This window comes from Polistes dominula, unplaced genomic scaffold (assembly GCF_049000335.1).
Source record: "Polistes dominula isolate Pdom_NZ unplaced genomic scaffold, Pdom_raw_medaka contig_75, whole genome shotgun sequence".
Classification (NCBI taxonomy): Eukaryota; Metazoa; Arthropoda; class Insecta; order Hymenoptera; family Vespidae; genus Polistes; species Polistes dominula.
In genome coordinates this window covers 59,711-78,413 of record NW_028301003.1, presented here as the reverse complement: position 1 = coordinate 78,413, position 18,703 = coordinate 59,711, and the positions used below count along the sequence as shown (strand labels likewise).

Sequence of the window (18,703 nt, the reverse complement as noted above, 5' to 3'; positions counted from 1 at the left end):
CCGTTAGATAAATTTCATTTGATTAAGGGACTTAACTGCCATCTGCAGTAAGTGCATCGAATCGATTATTATAACCGTTTTTTATCCCCCATTCAAAATTCTCGAAATAGGTGTATATAATCGATTTTAAAGTGGTAAGGCAGTGGTCTTTTGTGCGTATCTCATTAATTAATTAATTAATTAATTAATTACACACCTTCCCTTTGAATATCTCAAGATATTCGCATTTTGAAAAGAAAATATGGAGTCTGCCATCGTACATCTTGAACAAAGCGTAAGTTTAATCTTTAATTAAAACTCTATACGTGTTTCAATAGATGTTTCAATAACTCTCTTATCTATCCTTATGTAAATGTCAAAGTTTAATATTATTTTTCATTCGTAATTATAGGTCCAAAAGGCTGATGGAAAATTAGATATGATTGCTTGGCAAATAGATGCCTTTGAGAAAGAATTTGAAGATCCAGATAATGAGGTATTATTTGATTTAATTTGATTTGATTTGATTTGACTAAACTTTCACTAATATACGTTATATACTGTATAACTCAATGCTTTATGAGTTATTTAACTTTAAACAGATATCGGTAGTTCGCTTGTTACGTTCTGTCCATCAAGTTACTAAAGATTATCAAAACCTTCGTCAAGAAATTTCCGAGGTTCAACAGTTGCAAAAACAACTTTCCGATTCGCTTAAGGCTCAACTATCTCAAGTACACGGTAATTTCAATTTACTTCGTAATAAATTAGTAGGACAGAAGACTCCTCAGTTAAAGTAAGAGGTAAACATTCCTAAATCATAACTTTTTATTTATTATTTTTCAACTTGTCTTATTTAAAAGGATAAAAGTGATACAAACTACTAATTTACATATCACTTTTATTCTCAACGTGTTTTCCCCTATATGAGAATATACAAGTCTCTACTTAAATCTACTTAAATCTACTTAAATCTCAATCATTGTTTTACGAATAAGATGGGATCAAGTGTTTTATTGACAAATAAATCATGAAATATGTGCCATTAATGAATGGCGCTGGGGCCAATCTATTTGCTCGTGCATTCAACTTTGAAAAAGAAGGTCTTTAATGAAATATTAATCATAGTTCATTTCTTTCGACATATAATTAATGTGTTAAAGATTCACACTAGTATGTATAGTCAATATCTTGTTATACCATTTTCAAGATCAATAAAAAGAAAAAAAAACATATATTACGAATAACAAACACCACCTATGTATTTATATTTCTCTATTTGTCAATAACATATGTAAGAAATGCACTGATTAAATATTCACTTTGCTAACACTACTACACTATAATACTATCTTTATCAAGATAATATTAACTAAAATTAACTTCCTCTTTCAAATTCCCTACGAAATGTGCAGAATTGAGCATGAGTTTGTGAAACAGTAGGATGATAAAAGTACGACGGCTCGCAACAACAAAACAAAATGAAAGAGTTTTTGTACTAAATCGTGAGAGAAATAACATTGCCTTACCAACATAGTTGCGCATTTTATCCAAGTACGTGTACTATGTTATATAACGTAAAATCTGTATTATTATATATAAGGTATATATATGCCTATATATTTACCGTTATTTATTGATATAATCAATATGATGATAATAATATAGTATTTTTTAGTATTCAATTGTTAGATTACATATACATATTATTCTAGAAAAAATGTTTTCCATCGAAATTTATCATATTTCATTATTATTGTTAACTATTTTAACAAACTCTTGGTAAATCTACTTTGTACTTTATGTGAAACAAAAAAAAAACTCCTATAAGTCAATATGAATATCCAATATATTCATTGATTTAAAAAATAAGACATTGATAATACTTGGAATCTGTTTAAAATTATAAAAGTACTTATTGTTATTCTAAAGTAGAATAGATAAAAAAGAAAGATAAACCAATATTACATTCAATTATCATATATAAATTAAGAGAAAAATGGTCTGGAACACATTTATAACGTGCCAAAACTTTGGTCAATTAGTAAAGTAAAATATTTCCTTTACAAAGAATAGATGCATAAATGTAATCTATTCTTTGGCATAGATAGGCAATAGAACATATCATATTCAAGACTTATTCTATGTAATTAAATATTGTAAGTATATTATAGTAATGTAAAGCAAACTGATGAAAAAGTAACGTAAAGCAATTTTTACTTGATCTTACTTAAGGATTGCATCTTATTATCTTCCTATGATACATTCAATTGGTATTCTTCTTCTTTTCTCAAACAATAATATGGTCAGTGCATAATCAAATCTATCAGTGTAATACGCTTCTTATGCATCTTCCTTCAATCATTATTTATTATACTCTTACAATTGTTAATATTGTTGCAATATTTAACTATATTAACTTGTTATTATCTATATAATGTGATATTTATTTACGCAAAGCTTGTAATAATATTTAATCCCATCTCTACGCGATACATATATATATTATACACTTTCATTTGATCGTTTATATTAAGTTTTTCTATTAATACGATATTATTGATTATTGTAATGTACGATTGTTCACAAATTTATAATGCATATATACACAAATCCTCAATACAAAACAAAAACTGTATCTTTTTAGATATTTATTATATATTTATATTATAATAAATCGTTATCTCCGTAGTGAAACGAACCTGCGTATTTAATGTTTGTCTAATTATCCCGAATATGACGCTCTATAGAAAATAAAACAAGCGTGTGTGTGTGTATGTATGTTAGTTAGATCCAGTAAAAAACCGGAATGTGTCCGGTTGGAATGTCCGTGAATAGAAGTATGAACTTTAAATGCATTCGAGGTCATGGAACTTTCCTTTCAATTTTTATCATAAACCAAATTTGTACTATTTTTAATTATATCAAATTTACGCATCAATGCATTCGAAATCAATTGGAAAGAAGTCATCGCACGAATAACTTTAGTTAATATCACATCTAATTTATTATTTATTCGCTTCTTCTTTTTTTTTTTTTTTTTTTATCGTTCCAACAATTTTCTCCCTGAGTGAATTATCGCGAAAGGTAGGTAGGTAGGTAGGTAGGTAGGTAGGTAGGTAGGTAGGTAGGTTGAAAGCAAACGGAGAAAGCAAGGAAGTTTTTAGTTAACAGACTGAGACCAGCAGACTATTTTTCTATTTCTTGTTGTTTCTCTCTAAATGTATTCGTATCGAACGTTCATCCGTTAAAGATGTTCAACGAATGCCGATCAGAAAGCGTAAGCGTTTTAGAACATCACCAGTACACCATTTCCTTTTCGTTCCGACAATTTTACACCTCAGCCGTCATAACAACCGGGGCTACTTTCCGCATAATTTCCCGTTCACCGTTATGGGAAAAAGTATATATAATCGTTTGAAAATATATATTCTCTAACGCTAAAATAATATCTCCTCTTTAGACGTTCCTTTTCTATGAGATAACAATAATTACTGAATATTTTTCTTCTAAGAACAGATACATACGATAACGCAAGTAGCATATTACGAAACGTATTCCTTCACCTTGCATTCAAGATCACATTATAGAAAGATCGCATTCAACATCGCACTTAAATCTACATACCGAGTGTTACATTGTAGATAAAGTTTGATATATGTAGAAAGAAACTTGTAATACTAATCATCACTCGTATTGTTTTATACAGAAAATTGTGAATTCGTTTTTAGAAATAAACGCCGATCTGTGCCCGTGCAAATGCCAAGCATCGATGTCTCCTCCGTGCTGTACATGTCAGGAATACGAGCGAACGCCTCGTTCTAATGACCTACTCTTAATATGCCGTAGCTCGAAAGAGAGTTCGAATAGCAAACTTTGAAGTTCAGTCATCGACCGACCGGTTTCCTGTTTCATTTCGAGTGGGATCTCATGTCAGTGGCTCTGATTCACCGTTCAGTGTCGCGAGAAAACAGGGCCCTCCAATTCTATCATACAAACGACGACGACGACGACGACGGTACGTTCTCCTTTATCTACTTTTATTTTTCTTTTTTATTTAAACAGTGATTGAAGATTTTTCACGTGTCCAGTGAATGAGTGATCGATCGAGTGTAGAGTATTTAGTAATTTTTACATTAATCCACAATTAAAGTGAATATCATTTTTTCAAATTGACTTATTGAAATAACGATATTTTTACTAAATAATACAACAGTGTATCTTGAATAAATAATAATGAAATATTTGTTTAATAAATTTTACTTTGTTACCAAGTACTTTTACTTTTACTCATTGTTCAAGATAAACTGTGATATATACATAATATATACAGACGTCGTATGTAGACTGTTGTTCGAGTACCGATAACCGGTCTGTACAATTCTCCCTTCTTCCTAAATTCTTCTTACAACTAATTCGCTGCATAACATCGAACGTTATAATAAGAAAATGAAATAGGTTTCTTTTTCTAGAGGCCACTTGTCATTTAAAAAATGCGCTTCGTGATTTTTGCATCGATTTGTCTTGTTGCATTAGTCGTAAAACGAGTATCATCTCATGGAAGACTGATAGAACCACCTTCAAGAGCATCTATGTGGAGATATGGTTTCGACACTCCGCACGATTATAATGATCACGAATGCTATTGCGGTGGTTTCACCAGACAGTGGCAACGAAATAAAGGAAAATGTGGAATTTGCGGAGATCCTTGGGATTCCGCTACCGTACGTATTTTTATTCTTATATCTTATTATTTCCAAAATTATATATATATATATAAACGAAACGAGTACAAAATACTGTTTTTTTTTTTTTTTCATGTTCTTTTCGATTATTTTCATCAGCCACGTTTGCACGAAACTGGTGGGAAGTATGGGAACGGGGTGATCGTTCGAAGATATCGAACTGGTTCCGTTATACCGGTTCGTGTCCAGTTAACAGCAAATCATTATGGCTATTTTGAATTTCGCACGTGTCCGATGATTTACCGTGACAAGGAAGTCACTCAGGAATGTTTGGACAAGTATCTTCTAGTTGGAAAGAATGGAACTGCAAGATATTATCCAGGTCCTGGTAATAAGATTTTCGAAGGATTTTATAAATTACCCGAAGGATTGACTTGTAGACAATGCGTTTTTCAATGGAGATACATAGCTGGCAATAATTGGGGTGATTGCGGAAATGGCACAGGTATGTATTATTTTAGTCAAATATACATTTGATAATAATCAATCATCAATCAATGGTATGGAAAATGCATAATTATTAAGAGTTGATTTTGAAATATCATTGTAGAAAGTAAAATAACAATAATAGAATAACAGTTGCATATTATATTACTGTTATTTCAGCAATACTCATTAAAGTTCTTAGCACGTTCGTTCAATTGCATGACGAGATTACACAAAGACTATTTATTGCATGTCTGCTGGTGTGTGCGTGTTTGTTCGTTAGGAGCTGTAGGTTGTGGACCACAAGAAGAATTCCGAGCATGTGCTGATATCGCTATCGGTGACAATGAAACTCTATCATTGCCAGATCTTCCAAAAGTGCCAACAGAAAGTACACCTACGGACACATCATCAACTATGGAACCAACTTCTATACCAATATCAGCACCTTCTTGGTTGTTCAGTATTATCATTGCTGGTACGTGTCTATTGGTGGTGCTGGCTGCTATGGCACTGCTTTACACGTACTATTACCACGCTGGTAGAGCCAAAAAATGGCTATTGCAAAGAAGACTTTTGACACCAGACGACACCAAAAATCCACCCGTGGCTCCGCCAAGACACAAGAAATGTCACATATCATCTAATGCACAATTACAAATGTAATATACAACGGTCATTCGTTTGAGGAAAAATATCAACAAATTGTACTCACTGCAAATTATTATATTTCTGTCATTATTATTATTATTATTATTCGTTTAAACTATTTGTTCAGGAATGTTCTTGAGTGATTTTTTGTAAGTACTTACGCTCGTGTGCGTGCGTGCGTGCGTGCGTGTGTGTGATTGAACGATTTTTCAAATTTAGATAAATAATTTTTCTAATTTTACTAATTACGTATTTTCATGATGTATATATTACACACATTATTCATTTAAACATTGAAGATATTTATTGTATTTCCTGGTCGATTACCATAATGTATTTCTTGTTTTTTTTTTTTATACTTTCTTACAATAATCAATAATATATTTGAATAATGACAATTCAATCGTATATTTAACATATAAACAATAGAGTAAAGTAAAGTATGTAGTAACTGTTTCCTCATTTTACTAAAGCTATTATATTGTTTTTATCAAAATTGTATATTATATCATATTTTGCTGCTTTATACAATTATACAATATATGTATACTTTGTCAGATATATGGAAGGATACTACGTGGTGATATGATGGAGCACTGGATTTATCATTAAAAATAATCTTTTATATAATACGGTAGATTATTTTTTACTTAACAACATATTCCGAAAATCTTGATTACTTTTCGGCTGGGATACTTCTATCTTAGATAAATTCTTATTAGTATTATTACTACTAATCATAACATTACGCGGTACCATAGATAACAAGGTTTTTGGTACTCCAAACGTTGTTCTACTTACTGTACTACTACCTAACGATTTACCATGAAAAACTTCTTCTTTCTTACGTTCAGGTGGTTGACTAATAGCTACGCTTATTTCTTTATTATCAATGTTCATACCATCCGTAGCAAGAAGAGCTTTAGCAGCATCAGTTTCGTTGAAATATTCAACGTATGCCAATCCTTTGGAATGTCCATTGCGGTAAGTAACTAAACGAACATCTTTTAATTTTCCATGAATATTAAATATTTTGTCAAGATCCTCTGTCGTTGTAGTAATTGGTAGACCTACGAGATAATGATAATAATATTAGCTTATAGGCTAACAATAAAATCAAACTTTACATATTGTCTATTATGCTTACCTTTGACAAAAAGTTTATTTTTTTCCAGTGTGCTATTGTATTTAAATCCTGAAGCTCTCGTGCTCTTGTTAGGATCACATCTTGAAATAAACATGGGACGTCCCTTTATGGGCGTTCTATCTAACGTCAATGCTTTCTCAACTGCCTCCTGTTGTAACAAATGTATAAATTGTGTAAATTGTAAACGACGACACTGATTATTGACAATTTGTGTTAAGATGAAAATCTATTAACGTACGGTATTGCTTAATTGAACGTAACAATAACCTTTGTTACGTCCTTTATAATCTTTAACCATTTTAACTAAAGTTATTGGTCCTACTGGTTGTAGAGCATCCCTAACTTCATCCTCGATAGCTGTGTAATCCAAATTACTAATGAATACGGTTAATTTATCATCTACTTCACGATTTGTATCGGTTTTTTCATTTTCGGATGCTTTGAAGCCTGGCGGTGGTTGATCTTCTGTTGACTGGTTGACTTCTTCCCCGCAGTAACTTTTGTCCAAATTAAGACGACTTTCTCTTAATTTAAATTCATTTTTCTCTTCTACTTTGATTATTTTGCTCGAAGAAACTCCTAAATTTTTCCATTTACTTATATCATCAGCTTTCCTCCTAATTCCTTTCCTTGCTTGTCCAAATGATTCTTTTTTCACACTAGCTTGCTTAGCTTTACTACTTTTTTCTTCCTCCAATTTGGCCATTTTTTCTTGAATTCTCATTTCACAATATTCCACTTGTTCGAGAGTACCTCCGTCACGTTCAAAATTCAACCAGCAATTAGCCACGATTTCAGGACAATCTTTGACCGAATTTAATGCCCTTTTATATATTTTTCTCAAATGTTTCGAGTCGCCGTAAAATCTATTAACATTTTCAACGAATATTAATGAATTTACGTTTGTTTGTTTGAATAATTTCGAAAAAATTACCTTTCTAAAGAGATATATTCCAACCAATAAGAAGCAGTTGCCGAATGGCCTAACGAAAGTATATCTGTCCAAAGAGATCTAGCCCTTTCCATATTTTCATGTATAGCTTCCATTCTTGCCCAATATTGTAAAATAATTCCATTAGGATCACCATCCAAACCAAACATCTTAGCCAAGTGTTCGCATGCTTTGTTAAATGTATTGCGTAGATGAGTTTTTTGTTTCTCTATTTCTATACACTTTGTGTTTATATTGTCATTCAATCTACGACACAAATATTCTAAATATTTCATCCAAAGATCACGATAATCCTTAGCCTCTGAAAAACCCATTATTAAAGATTTTTCAAATAAGTTGTTAATATCCAAAACGGGTCTCTCCCATTTCTCATAGGCTCTAATCCACTTTTGCCAAATAGTTGAACACCATGGAACATTTCTTGATGCCTTTTCGTATACCTTGTTTAATACCGACTCTATCTTAATGTTATTTTCAAGATAATTAATATAATCTACCCAAAGCGATACTTCAAGACTGAGATCAGCAACTGCTCTCTCGTATAAAACTGTAACACGGCCCGGATCTCCATGAATTTTTTCATACGACAAATATTCTTTATACGCGTCTAACAATTCATTTTCTTTTCGAGAAGATACTATTTTTTCTTCATAAGGAAGACGATTATTTAGCATTTCAAGAGCACGTTCATATCCTACGAGGACAAGATTATCCAGTAACGTAGCTTCGGCACCATCACCAGCTCTCCAAGTTTCATACTCTTCATAGGTTTTTTCCATATCGAGTAAAGGACACGCTAATTGGCGTCGGAAAAAGATTTCCAATGGTGCTCAGTTGTTGCTTCTTTTCACTTTCGTTTGTAGGATCGATCTACTTGAAATAAAATTCAATCAATTTCATATATATAAACACATGTACATTTATTTCATTTACCAATGCCAATAATACTGCTTCAAATTCTCTATATGCTTCCCATATAACAGCTCCCTTGATAATATGCAATCCAGCCGATGTTAATGCACTTTCAAAAAGTGCACGAACATTTTTAACTCCATCCTTTTCGTTGTCCATATTTCCAATACTAAATTGTAAATATTCCATCCAAACTTGGACACCTAATCATCAAATTGTCATACAATTACATACTTTTATGCGTTATACATATCTAATATAGATATCCTAAGTCTATCAACTTACAAAGATAATCTTTAACAGCTCTTTCGCAGAGTTTCACAACTTCTGCTTTTTCTTCGCTACTTACAGCTAACTTCATTTCATCGCGTAACCATGATAGCCATAATTCTGAACTCAAAGGATACATTGAACTCATGTTTTCTCTTGCATTACGTAAACGCTCAAGTTCACCCATCATTTGAAACTTTTTAATCAACTTGATATGACTACTGTAATCGTAAGGATTTTCTGCCAGCAAAGCCTCCAATGCTTTAATTTCTGCTTCATTGGCATCGTCGTCATCATCACCAACATCATCATCATCATCATTATCATTATCATTATCCTCATTGACATTCATATGATCATCATTATTTTCTTTACCATCATCATCGTCAGCAGCATCATCATCACTATCGCTATTTAAACATTCTTCATCCTTTTTCTCATCTTTATTATCCACTTCTTGATCCTCTTCATTTTCTCGCAATTTTAATTCCTTTTTACTTACGATTAATGAATTCGTACCAGAACAACTTTCTTCATCACTCTCATTTTTATAATCCATTTCTTCTGTTTTTTTCATTTGAATTTATTATTTGGAAAAAATTAATATCTTTTATGATGTATTGTGTTAAATTTGAATTTCTGCAACAAGAAAACTGCAATGATTCTCTTTAACTCAAAGGTTATGTTTGTTTTTTTAGTTGTGACAATCACCGAACAAGTTTTAACTAGTACCGCTAGATGGCAAAAATATTTTACCAGTCGGTAAGATGAAGTAATAGCTAGTAACGCTAGATGGCAGCATATATTATACCAGTCGATAATAAAATACAGATTTCCCAATATATTTTTGTTAAATGATTAAAAATGAATGCAACGAAATCATTTTTTATAAATAATTTACTTATTATCCCTTATTGACTATATGGCATTTAATATGTTTCTCCCATTTCATCACTCTTTGATGATACTTTTATTCCTTTTCGATATTTTTTTGTCCAACTTTTACAAATAACAGATTTTTCAGACTTTTATAACTACTTAGCTACTTCCAATTAGCTAACAATAAATACATCATTATTTCCTTAAAAACATAAATACTTATTTTAATTTTCCGTTTATGTTATTCCTCCAATACAACAAGGAATATTTTCGGTCACATTGGTTGACGACTGACTTAATAATGTATCAAAATGAGATATTATAATATTAATGCATTATTACGATTTTTATAAAAAAAGAAAAAAATTAATATTACCATTCGATCTAGCGCGATATTGAGCACATGTTCAATTTATTTTTATTCAAATGACAATTGAATGTACACGAAGATAGTAAAAATAATAGATCACAGCACTTTTCTTATTCGAATACATGATTAATTATATGACACATAACTAATTATTATAACATAATAATATTTTCAAAGATATACTTAAATAAGCATTGTCAATTAGCACGTGTAAATTATTATTAAATGAAATACAATGTCAATTTATTATATACAATGTAATTTCATGAAAAAGTATTTTTTTATTGGAAGCACAAGGTTTCTAAAAAATTATTCAAATGTTTATTATATTATGAATGACGGGTCGCGCGTCTCATCTTTCTAATAAGATATTACATTTATTAAATAGCCTTTTATTTATTTAATGGCAAACTAATTGTAAGTAAAGAATCATATAATTCATAACGAAGTTAAACTCCTTTTGATATAGCGCTAATACATAGTATTACAAAATTTCCTATCATATATTACATTATTATCGATAATTATATAGATTGTGTAGGAAAAACTATCTTATATATAGTTAAACTATTAGAATATATGTATCATATTTAAAAGGAGAAAAGAGAATTAGCCGTTAGTTTTATTAACATGTAATCATGAATATATAAGTATGTAGGAACACGTTATTATGTTTCGTAATTGATAATTCCTATGATTATACTCCTTTTTCAAATATATCTGCTGTTTTATCGTACATGTTCAATGCGATTATCTTATTATCTTGTATTATCTAATTTAATATACATGTTCCTGCGTACCTGCTGACTATATGAATTATGAAATGTGATATGAAAGTAATTTTATCATCTTTATTTTATTGTCATAATACTACGGCGTGTACTTAATTAAATGTTCAATTCGAAAACAGTTATTGCGTAATATTATTTATCATACATACATGCACGATTTTCTATACTTTTTCTTCAAATAAAATCAAATGTATTTTATTTTTAAGCTGATTCCCAGGGGGGGGAAATGCTTGTACTTGCTAAAATAACAACTAAATAAAATCTCAAGTATTTTAAAACACATTGAACGCTGGCACTCGCATTGCTGCTTGTTTATGACTTGACAATTATTGTAACACCTTTAAATACATCTTTCCAAATTTAAAACACATCTATGGTTGTGTCTAACTGCTTACATAGTAATTTCAGTATAAAAAGTATCTCACAGTAATGCAAAGCTGACGTCGTTAAATGTGTAAAATAATAAGAGAATAAATTAAAATAAATGAATACTATAAACTTAATTTACATTAACATATTTGCATATATGTTTGGTAAATACTTTCATGTTCGCTTTTTTCTTTTTGTTTGTTTTTTTTTTATTTTTTTGTTTTTGTTTTTGTTTTTGTAGTAACTGCATAAGGGAATAAAAACAAAATATATATAAATATATATTTAATTCTTTTGATATGATACTCCAAATATATATTATATATATATTTTCAATCTTGGTCACGTATATTCTTTTACAATATTAATTGATATATATATATATATATATATATATATTTACGTTTATAAATGACTTATTATTGTTATAATAAGTATTTGCAAAGATAAAATTTGAACGTGGTAACATTGGAATAAGATTAATAGCATTACATAACGTTTCCAATTTTAATACGAGTAACAAATTATGCTATAATAAATATTAAATAAAGTTCTTCTTTCTTTTTTTGTTGTTCTTTTTTGATTTCATCAACCGATTACGTTTTACTGTTTGAATTTTTCTTTCTATAAAAGAATACTCTGTTCCCTTGCAGTCAATACATTAAATTTATCTTATATATTATTATTTCATAGAATCGCGATTAACTTTATCATCTATTTACTTATTATAATTTTCAATAAGATTATATTAAAAAAGCTGTGATCAAAAAATCAATGATATACGCGCGCGCACATGCAAATAATGAATAATTAATTGCATGTTTTTCTTTAAGTTGGTCATTTTGTTTAATTGGCTAATTATACTCATCAGCCGTTTCCTTTTAATCGTACCACCAAATTGTCTATACAACGAATGAACTTCATTTGGAATACAAGGACAATTTCAAATTTTTGGTTTTTCTTTGTTATATTTTAATAATACTATTATTATGCACTATTATGTTGTTGTTGTTGTTGTTGTTGTTGTTGTCTCTCACACTGTAATTACAATAATCTCATACGAGATTGATATAAGAACAAAGGATTCCATATTGATTGATTATCTTGAAAAGAAAATGTGAAAATGTATATAAAAAGATGTTATTTCACAATTTCAATTTATTATTTAAAGAAGAGTCAGTTCTTTCCTGGTTGTACCATGATTACTGGGCCACTGTGTATATACAACACACATACGCACAACGCATACCATCACAGGAAATATTACATTTCAATTGAATATATTATAGCTTTTCTCAAATTTTATTGTGATATGATTTCCTTTAAATCCCACTGCGTCTCATCATGCTTCTTAGCTTATAATCATCGTAGATTAATACAATTCCAATTGTAAATAACTAAAAGAAGCATGATCAGTGTGTGAGTAAGAATTTGAACAAAAAAATAAAACAATTTATGAACGGAGGAGAGTGATAATCATTATCCTTAAAGTGGGAGATTGTACTGACATCAAATAAAAACTTAACTTTTAATGGCTTACTTTAAAGGAAGATTACTACCATTATTTTTATCATCAATTAATGTACGTGTGTGTTTTTTGGTCTTAACAATTTTTATATGATTAAATACTTAAATAAATATCTATTATAAACTATATGCTTATTAAACACAACAAATAAAACTTATTTACGATAAGTTATAAAAAGAGGCATTTTTCAAGATAAAAGTAATATACGTGTATTATCGTGTATTATTCATTATATTATTATAATACACATATATTACATATCTTACTTACTTCTTACAGTATGAAGTAATATACAAATTTAACATTTGTATGATGCACGCGCGCACACGTGCGCCTCTTTCTTTACATACGCGCGCGCATACATACATACAACATACATACATACATACATACATACACACAACTATATAATTGATTTGATCTGCAAAACCTTGACCGTATTAATATTGAACTGCATGAATTATTATATAAAATCTCTCTCATGAATTTTATATTGATAGATTTTATATTGTTATTGTATCGTTTTTTTCCATTATCACAGATTGTTTTTTAGTGGTAGGCCTAGTTTTTATATCAGGTATAAAAGGCCAGCAAAATCGACTAGTAAATTGAATAAAATCTGTTTAAATTCAGCTTCAAGCAATGATATTGCCATCATGCTTCTAATGTTGGAAATAGTCTTGTTAGAACAAAATAAGCCACATCATCGTTACTCCAATATCTAGTATGAGCTACTACTGCATATAAATAATTTCTACCTAATCCAACTGCTCGTAAAACGTAATCCAAACGTTGCGTTAGCTCTAATGAATATACAAAATGTTATTCAATATATATATATATATGTAAATATATTAGACCAATTCAAATTATTATTATTATTATTATTTATAAATGGGAATAAAAAAATACCTTGTCCTGGACGGATTGGTGGATTTGAGTCAGGTGTTGGTGAAGATGATCCTTCTTTAACATTCCAACCTGCTCTAACTAAACCCCAAAGACTCCATCCTTTTTCTGTATTACGATTGGACACGTCCACTGGACTATCTTCTCTTTCCTCAGTCTCTATTAATATAAAAACAAAATGCTCATTCCAATTTTTGTTTAAATTTTTGTACACACACAACACACACACACACACCAGTTGGAGATAGATTTTGATCTGCGTTAAATATTGACGAGGGTTCTATTTGTAATTCATCAACTCCTCCTCCATACGGTGGTATAACAACTGGCTCAATTTTACTATATCCTCTTTCCAAAAGCGGTTCCATACGATATGCTACAGGATCAGACCAGTGAAATATATTATAAAACCTTTTACAGAGACCTTGAGGCATTACATCTAATCTATTGGACGGTGTACGTGTACGTAATGCTAAAAACACTGATAAAGGAGAACCCAGACAAAATAAGTTCTCAATCTGTAAATAAGAAAATATGTCATAACTAATATTTCTATTTTGTAGAAATATTATAATATATATATAATGGTTAAAATCACGTACAGGAAATTGTAAACCTTGCAGTAATACTTCTTGATCGGGAGACGGAGGTCTTGTGTCTGGACTCATCCACCCTGTAACTATATCATATACGATGACGCAGCCTAACGAATGTGCCAAAATTGAAACTTTGCCTTTCCAGTCAGGATGTCTGCTAGTAAACATGAAATATAATCTATTCAATTCTTTTTGTAATCCAGCTCTTACTTCTCCACCATAAAGAGGACTTGTATAATAAAGTATATCCATTGCTGACGTATTTAATAGATGACGAATACTTAAAACGCTGTATGGTGTGATAGCTTCAACTATATCTGTGGAAAATATGTTGTATATATAAACAACAAATATATTAATAATAATCCGTATAATTTATTGCTTTCTTATTAGACCTTATTAACCAATTGTGCTTACCTCCGTCGAGTTTCAAAGATGATCTCCATTCAACGGGGAAAAATTCAACCCTGTAATTTGAGTGTGGAAAGAAACGTTGTTTCAATCGTTCTATGCATTCTCTGAATCTATTTAAAAAGAAATCATTTAATTAATCATTTATAATATGATGTTATGATAGTTGTAAGATTTATTAAGAAAATTATATAATTTAAATTTTAAATCTTACGATGTTGTATTGCGTATTATTTTTCCAGTATCTCTCTTTTGACCAATTCCATGAACAACAAATACTAAGTGATCAATATCTTGTGGTTTATCTTCCATTATGGCAGGAACTTTATATCCTCTTTTTATTCGATATCCTGTGGCTAGAATGTTCATTGCACACTTAAGTATATAAATAAATATTTATCAAAATGATTAGTAGTAATTATGAAAAAGTAATTACTTTTAGGCAAGCCCAATTTCGACGTAACGCTACGCATTAATTTACTTGTTGTATATTCACTGTATAATGCGACATAATCTATTGAATGCCAGTCGACGTGAAATTCTGGAAAACATTCCGTATGCAATACTGAAACATTAATGTATTGATCAATATTTTCAAAATGATCTCCAGTAAAGCTGGAAAAGCCTAAAAGTTAATATGAAAAATAATTGATACCTTTATATGAATAAGAAGAAGCATTTGTTTCAGGTGTTGATTTATTCTGTTCCGAAGATGGTTTTGGAAACAATTTTAAATGAACTTCTTCTATTACTTTAGAATGTTCTATTTCCAATGGTATCCAACTACCATCGTAATACCACGTACCTCTCATTATTTCCCATTCTTCGCCTATTAATTAAAATCTAATATAATTAATTTCTCGTATCAAATTAAAATACATAATATTATATATATATCGAGGTAGAAAATAAATGAAAATGAATGATATTAACAAGAAGAGTTAGAGAATATACAGTTTTTCTACAAGTGTGTATTGAGTAAAGAAAATTGTGTGGTAACGACAAGGAGGTAGTCTAAATATGTCATATATGTCAAATATATCATAAACGTAGATTGGCATTCATGGTATATGTACAATGTGCATACAAATGATTTAGAGAAATTTATTTCCTCTTACTGTTGTGCTATTGCTCGATCAGTAAAAGGAAATTGGCTATGATAAACTAGAAGAAAAATAGATCATATAGCATTAGATACTCGTGAAGAGATTATGAAAGATTATATATACAACAATTATAATAATAAACAAGATGATGCAAAAAAAAAAAAAAAAAAGAAAAACAATCATAAAATGAAGAATACTGAGATCCATAGATTATGGATCCTTAATTGTTTCATAAAACATACATAACATATAAAAATATACAGGATATAAGAAAAAAGATATATATATTTCACTGTTTGAATTGATATGTATGCTTACACCTGCTCAATGTTGGCATTTATTCTCAATTATTATTCCATGATTCTCAATGTTTATGGATACGTAAAACTGGATACAATGTAGTATTCAATTATTAGCAGTCTTCTTATACAAATAAAGATTATTCAAATGTATTATTCACTATTGAATTATTTAGATGAAAATAAGATATTGGAAAAATGATTGAAACTAGTAAAATATTTACTATTTCTTCCTCTTCGCCGTTCCCACATATGTTATATTATCAAGGATGTTATATTATCTTGTAAATACTTACACAACACAGACTATCTAAAAATATTATTCGACAGAAATACGTATTAAATATAAAGTGATGAAATAATTGTTAAATAAAAATCATAAGAATCATAAGAATCGTAAAAAATCATAAAAATCAGTACCTGGCCAATATATAGAGACGCATTTCATATTATCTATTTCCGTATCGTACATTCCTCCTCTAACGACGACTTTCTCAGCAGGTGGCAATTCATGACTTTTACCATCATTTTTACTAAGAAGACTTTGTCTCTCTTGCCAAGCCATTTCTATTCTCAAACTATCATATCCACAAAACTCGACCCATCTCTTATCGACTCCGCCTTTGTAAAACCAACGTATTTCTTCAGGTGTAAGCGGTTCGGCATAAGTTGGTTCATTAATTGTACTTTTAGTATCTTCTTTTGTACTTTGTGCACTTTGCGTACTTTGTGTACTTTGCTCGTTATCCACATCTCCATTCCCTTTAATAATAATAATCATAGCACATTTTAATATTTAATTAAATATTTCATTCTTGCCATTATCGTTTAACATTATAATTATACAATAATACAATTTAATACCTTCACAAATATCTAGTTCCAAAGCAACTTCACTGAATGGATCTACTGCAATAGGATTACTGGACATTCTTTATTAACGCTGTTGTAAGCCTTTCAAAACCCTCTATTATTTCAAATAACAGCAACAAAATATACAAAAATATATGTATATGTATATATATATATATTTAAGTATGTGCATTTAAACAAAACAATGCATTTCAACGAGAAATAATAATAGCACTCAAGTACAATATTAAGTTACTTACGATTTTGGAAACACTTTATAAAATGAGTTGAAAAAACAAACAAACAAACAAACAAAAACGAATATTTGAATTATTAAATGAATAATTTGAATATTGTATAATATTAAACAAATAAAGAATTATTTACAATTATTTGATGCGATACAAAGAAAGGAAAGAAAAAAAGAAAGATAGAACAAAAATAATAATACAAAGAGACAGGCGGTGACAGGCAGCGACGTTGGAAATATTATCGTGACACTTTAAATGCTCCCCCCTTTAGAATATACGAAAATAATAAACGCGTATATTATCGAAATATATAATTGATCTTCGTAAACGCACTGCAAGAAGACTGATTCATTTCTCTCAACTGTAATCTTATATAACTACATTTGATTTCCGAACGAGTTTCCGCTTTGCAAACGCAATATGTTTAAATTCCAGAACTTGGACAGCTGATCGTCAATGGCACTGGCATAGTTACAAAAGGACTAATGCAATAGCATACATGTGATATCTATTACATGAATGCAACTTTCAATGCATTCTATCATAATCTGCACTGTATCTATTGTAACCTACCGCGCGTATTCTAAAGTGTGCAACTTACATCCCATACATTTATATGCGTATGTATGCGTATATATGTTCCTATATATGTATATATTTTACAAATTACATGATATGTACATACATATATGCACACACATAATATAATTATTGGTAGTAGTAATTTATTATCAACAAGAAATATTCACAGTACTCAATTCCAAGAAACAAAACATGCGCATTATATTTTTATATATATATATATATATCTATTTTTACAAATGATATATTTATCATTCTAGATGACTTTTTGTATCAAAATAATACAGAAAAGTAGCAATAAATTAATAATGTCTTTGATAAATTAACTGATTATTCGTTGCAATATAGTTTCATTACGATCAAGTTTAGTACGCATGCGCAATTCATTTATTTTATTCTAACCCGTTATATATGCATACTATATTGTATATATACTATTATATATATGCAATTATTATACATAGGAATGAATGTTTTTCAGCTTTGTTCATCACTGCATATATATATATATATTACAACAAAATAACATACACAAGTTTATTTTAGCTATAATTAATCACACTGATATATTTGTATAGGTTATCATCTACATGATTTTTATTATAACATATATATTTATAATTGGAGATTAAACGAATCAAATTAGTTTTATCATTTTTTAATATATGCTATACTACA

The 18,703-nt window shown here is 29.6% G+C and overlaps 4 protein-coding genes across 8 annotated transcripts; 2 read left to right on the top strand and 2 right to left on the bottom strand.

The window, feature by feature from the left end:
- The first annotated feature begins 69 nt into the window (after positions 1-69).
- Positions 70-1,931, top strand: LOC107071423 (uncharacterized). Its single transcript, XM_015330417.2, has 3 exons — positions 70-274; positions 392-475; positions 582-1,931. The coding sequence occupies exons 1-3, from the start codon at positions 242-244 to the stop codon at positions 777-779; spliced, it is 315 nt and encodes a 104-aa protein (XP_015185903.1). The 5' UTR covers positions 70-241; the 3' UTR covers positions 780-1,931.
- A 139-nt stretch (positions 1,932-2,070) lies between these two features.
- Positions 2,071-5,888, top strand: LOC107071421 (uncharacterized). Of its 2 annotated transcripts, none has more exons than XM_089173755.1 (3): positions 2,071-3,997; positions 4,452-5,169; positions 5,434-5,888. In XM_089173755.1, exons 2-3 carry the CDS (start codon positions 4,473-4,475, stop codon positions 5,814-5,816), a joined length of 1,080 nt encoding a protein of 359 aa, XP_089029881.1. In that variant the 5' UTR covers positions 2,071-3,997; positions 4,452-4,472; the 3' UTR covers positions 5,817-5,888. The 2 variants fall into 2 exon arrangements, with proteins under 2 accessions (XP_089029881.1, XP_089029882.1); XM_089173756.1 differs by having other exon boundaries at positions 2,071-4,703; positions 4,824-5,169.
- A 543-nt stretch (positions 5,889-6,431) lies between these two features.
- LOC107071420 (embryonic lethal abnormal vision) lies at positions 6,432-9,789 on the bottom strand. The gene is given in 7 exon segments (XM_015330411.2): positions 6,432-6,871; positions 6,949-7,096; positions 7,187-7,814; positions 7,883-8,712; positions 8,714-8,770; positions 8,834-9,015; positions 9,098-9,789. Coding segments are annotated over 7 exon segments (2,838 nt in total). The 5' UTR covers positions 9,660-9,789; the 3' UTR covers positions 6,432-6,440.
- A 565-nt stretch (positions 9,790-10,354) lies between these two features.
- LOC107071418 (phospholipase DDHD1) lies at positions 10,355-18,202 on the bottom strand. 4 transcript variants are annotated; one of them, XM_015330407.2, is made up of 11 exons: positions 17,453-18,199; positions 17,205-17,307; positions 16,761-17,102; positions 15,591-15,764; positions 15,372-15,500; positions 15,150-15,291; positions 14,942-15,048; positions 14,531-14,841; positions 14,164-14,446; positions 13,932-14,087; positions 10,355-13,822 (listed from the first exon to the last, which is right to left on the bottom strand). In XM_015330407.2, the coding sequence occupies exons 2-11, from the start codon at positions 17,269-17,271 to the stop codon at positions 13,674-13,676; spliced, it is 1,860 nt and encodes a 619-aa protein (XP_015185893.2). In that variant the 5' UTR covers positions 17,272-17,307; positions 17,453-18,199; the 3' UTR covers positions 10,355-13,673. The 4 variants fall into 4 exon arrangements, with proteins under 4 accessions (XP_015185893.2, XP_015185891.2, XP_089029874.1 ...); XM_015330405.2 differs by having other exon boundaries at positions 17,644-18,199; XM_089173748.1 differs by having other exon boundaries at positions 10,708-13,822; positions 17,205-18,199.
- Between the last annotated feature and the right edge of the window lie 501 nt (positions 18,203-18,703).

Excerpts from the sequence above, each read along its gene's own strand:
- LOC107071423 (XM_015330417.2), top strand. The coding sequence starts at position 242 with ATGGAGTCTGCCATCGTACATCTTGAACAAAGC. Across the intron at positions 275-391 it reads TCGTACATCTTGAACAAAGC|GTCCAAAAGGCTGATGGAAA; the intron begins GTAAGTTTAATC and ends TCGTAATTATAG. Across the intron at positions 476-581 it reads TTGAAGATCCAGATAATGAG|ATATCGGTAGTTCGCTTGTT; the intron begins GTATTATTTGAT and ends AACTTTAAACAG.
- LOC107071421 (XM_089173755.1), top strand. The coding sequence starts at position 4,473 with ATGCGCTTCGTGATTTTTGCATCGATTTGTCTTGTTGCATTAGTCGTA. Across the intron at positions 5,170-5,433 it reads TGATTGCGGAAATGGCACAG|GAGCTGTAGGTTGTGGACCA; the intron begins GTATGTATTATT and ends TTTGTTCGTTAG.
- LOC107071418 (XM_015330407.2), bottom strand. The coding sequence starts at position 17,271 with ATGTCCAGTAATCCTATTGCAGTAGATCCATTCAGTGAAGTTGCTTTG. Across the intron at positions 17,103-17,204 it reads GGAACTAGATATTTGTGAAG|GGAATGGAGATGTGGATAAC; the intron begins GTATTAAATTGT and ends TTATTATTAAAG. Across the intron at positions 15,765-16,760 it reads CGTCTCTATATATTGGCCAG|GCGAAGAATGGGAAATAATG; the intron begins GTACTGATTTTT and ends TTTAATTAATAG.